Below are 2555 nucleotides of genomic sequence, written 5' to 3'. Positions count from 1 at the left end.
TGTGTGTGTGTGTGTGTGTGTGTGTGTGTGTGTGTGTGCTTTAGTCGCGGGGGGAGCTGAATATACGTGTAATTCCCCTGTCTAAAACACGGCTGTCTCTTTAAGCCCCCTCCCAAAAAAAAGCCCCGTCTGCTCCGATTGATCAGCATTTTCTGGATCATCCGCGCTCTCCGAGTCTTTCCACGTCATTGCAACCGGGGAATGACTGCAACGGCACTGAAGCGCTACTTTCTACCGATTGAGGGGAGGTAAAAGGAAAAGAAGCAGCTTTATATTTGTTTTTACACTCCATAATGATCTATGTCACTGCATTATCTATTGATGTATTGTTTTTCTCTCATCTGATAAGCTTTAGCTGCCATTCGCCAGTGACATCCAATGACTTAACAAGTCTAGGAGAAAAGAGGAACTGGCACAACCCCAAACAGCCACACCCAAACATTATCATCACCCAGTCCAGGCCGGCTGCAACGATCACATAGCACATTATCCAACTGATAGAGAGAAAAGGGAAGAAAGAACAAAGATGACATCTGGCTGGATGCTTTAAATATTTAATTTGTGCTAAACAAAGAGCACTTAGTTGTTAAATATGACCTTGAAAAACAATCCCTACTGCTAAAAAAATGCACCAAAAGAAGCTTGTCTTTTTTTGGGCATTTTGCCGATATAGCAGCTCAAGACCCATTTGTTCAGACTTGCTTTTGTTTACTTTTTAATGTATTTTTGACTTTTGTTCTGTCTTTTACTTGTGTGTGAAGGTGCCATATAAATTATATTATCATTTGTTAGAGTGGTCACAGTAGAGATAAAGGGACAGTGAGAGGTGTATGATATGCAATAAAGGTCACGCTATGCAAGAGAACATTGTGGGTCGTTGTGCATCTGAACAACTTAGCCGCCACAATGCCCCAGTGACTCGGCTTTAAAGGTTAGGGCCAGTTTGCTCACCTTCTTAACCTTGGCCTGCTCCTTCTCCGACTCCTTCTCTGCCTTCTTGGCCAGTCTCTCAAGCTGCTTGGAAGTGAACTATGAACACAGAGAAATATGTACAGGATATAAAAAAATGAATAACCCACCTTTGTAAGTTATATCAAATTGATACAGACTGACCTTTTTTACTGATACATACCTTTAACTGGAAGAGTGTGTCTGTGGAGACAGTGAGAGACAGAGTTATGTAGTGTATATTGTGTAAATTGTCACAATAGACTGTAACATAGCAATATTCTAACTCTACATCCTTTATTAAAACAGTGGACTGTCATTATCTGAGAGTGACAAACTGATAATCCAATCTGTCATTTCTTTACTTTTTTTGGTTTAAGTACAACAATCATATTAAAAAGCAGAGTGGAAAAGTAGTGGAAGGAGACGTATGAAGGCATCCTTTACTTCTGACCAACTCCATACATTATGGCTGTTTCCAGCTATAGCTCTTTGCCTAACCCTGACACAAAAAGGTCAAACTTATAAGGAATGTTTTTACATCTTTTTTGACAAATGTGTGAATGTAACTTCAGTCTCCTAGGGGCTGGGAGGATCTGGTGCTACAACAAATATACAGCCACAGAGGAAATAGTTTCAGTCAAATACAAACCAACTGATACAGTAAAAACTGCAAATGTTCCAGACCTAAGGAGGGTCTAAACGTATCTGACGATACGTTACGTTTACATTTGGAAAAGGAGTGTGCCACTCCTAATAAAACAGGAAGAGTCCGTGACAGGCCACGTTAAGACAAGATGTTAACTCAAACCAAAGGACACATTAATAGTCGGTCTGGAAACAGACAGTTAGATATGAAAAAGAAATCAACTGAAAATCAAAACAGGTCTGACAGCTAACCCAGCTAACAAGCTAACGTTAGCTATCTTTGGCTGTGTAGCTGAAACAGAGGCAACGCCTATCAGGACGGACCGTTCACATGTTAAAACACGACATACCCTCCATGTCAAGACGAATATGATTCCAGGTTACCAAAGGATAAACTATTTTTAGCTCCCTAGCACACTTTGTTTTTGTTGTAACGGTGGATCTGGGACCGCACTTCCTGGTCCAAAAAGAGTAGCTAGGCTTCTTCTTCTTCTTCTTCGTCTTCTTCTTCGGATTAGGCAGACTAGACTCTGCAACGGCGTATTGCTGCCCTCTACTGTTGGTTACTGACATTGTCTTTGATTATTCATATTTAGATAATCCTTCAATTTCTTCAATTTAGTCCAGTGGACATAGATACCGTGTGAACATTTTGGTTATCGTAGTATATCATTGTACATGTGTATATCATACTGACCTGGACACATTTAAAACACTTACTACTCGCGGTATTTGTACTTTAGATGAGTGTTAAATAAAGCATTTTAATTAACAAAATAAATGGAAGTATAAGGCAATATGACAAAATATAGATTAATTTAAAGCATTTTAATTTATTTTCCCAACCATTTAAGTAAAAAAGAAATTTTATAATCATCATAAAAAGAAAAACTAAATAAAACTACCAAAACCAGTCTTTTCATCTTTCCACTGGTGGAGATATGCTGCTCTATACATGA

The 2555-nt window shown here is 38.9% G+C and overlaps 1 protein-coding gene across 1 annotated transcript in view; it reads right to left on the bottom strand.

Annotated features, from left to right (window-relative positions):
* The window catches only part of LOC116693460 (charged multivesicular body protein 1a), a 6214-nt gene extending 4074 nt beyond the window's left edge, over window positions 1–2140 (bottom strand). The window contains exons 1-3 of the mRNA XM_032522456.1: window positions 1947–2140; window positions 1133–1152; window positions 952–1029 (exon numbers count right to left, since the gene is read on the bottom strand). Of these exons, the coding sequence (XP_032378347.1) occupies window positions 952–1029; window positions 1133–1152; window positions 1947–1953 (105 nt within the window). The 5' untranslated portion in view covers window positions 1954–2140. The remainder of the gene's footprint in view (window positions 1–951; window positions 1030–1132; window positions 1153–1946) is intronic.
* Between the last annotated feature and the right edge of the window lie 415 nt (window positions 2141–2555).

The sequence above is a fragment of the Etheostoma spectabile genome, chromosome 8 (genome assembly GCF_008692095.1).
Source record: "Etheostoma spectabile isolate EspeVRDwgs_2016 chromosome 8, UIUC_Espe_1.0, whole genome shotgun sequence".
NCBI classification, from domain to species: domain Eukaryota; kingdom Metazoa; phylum Chordata; class Actinopteri; order Perciformes; family Percidae; genus Etheostoma; species Etheostoma spectabile.
This window is presented reverse-complemented; position numbering and strand designations above follow the sequence as displayed.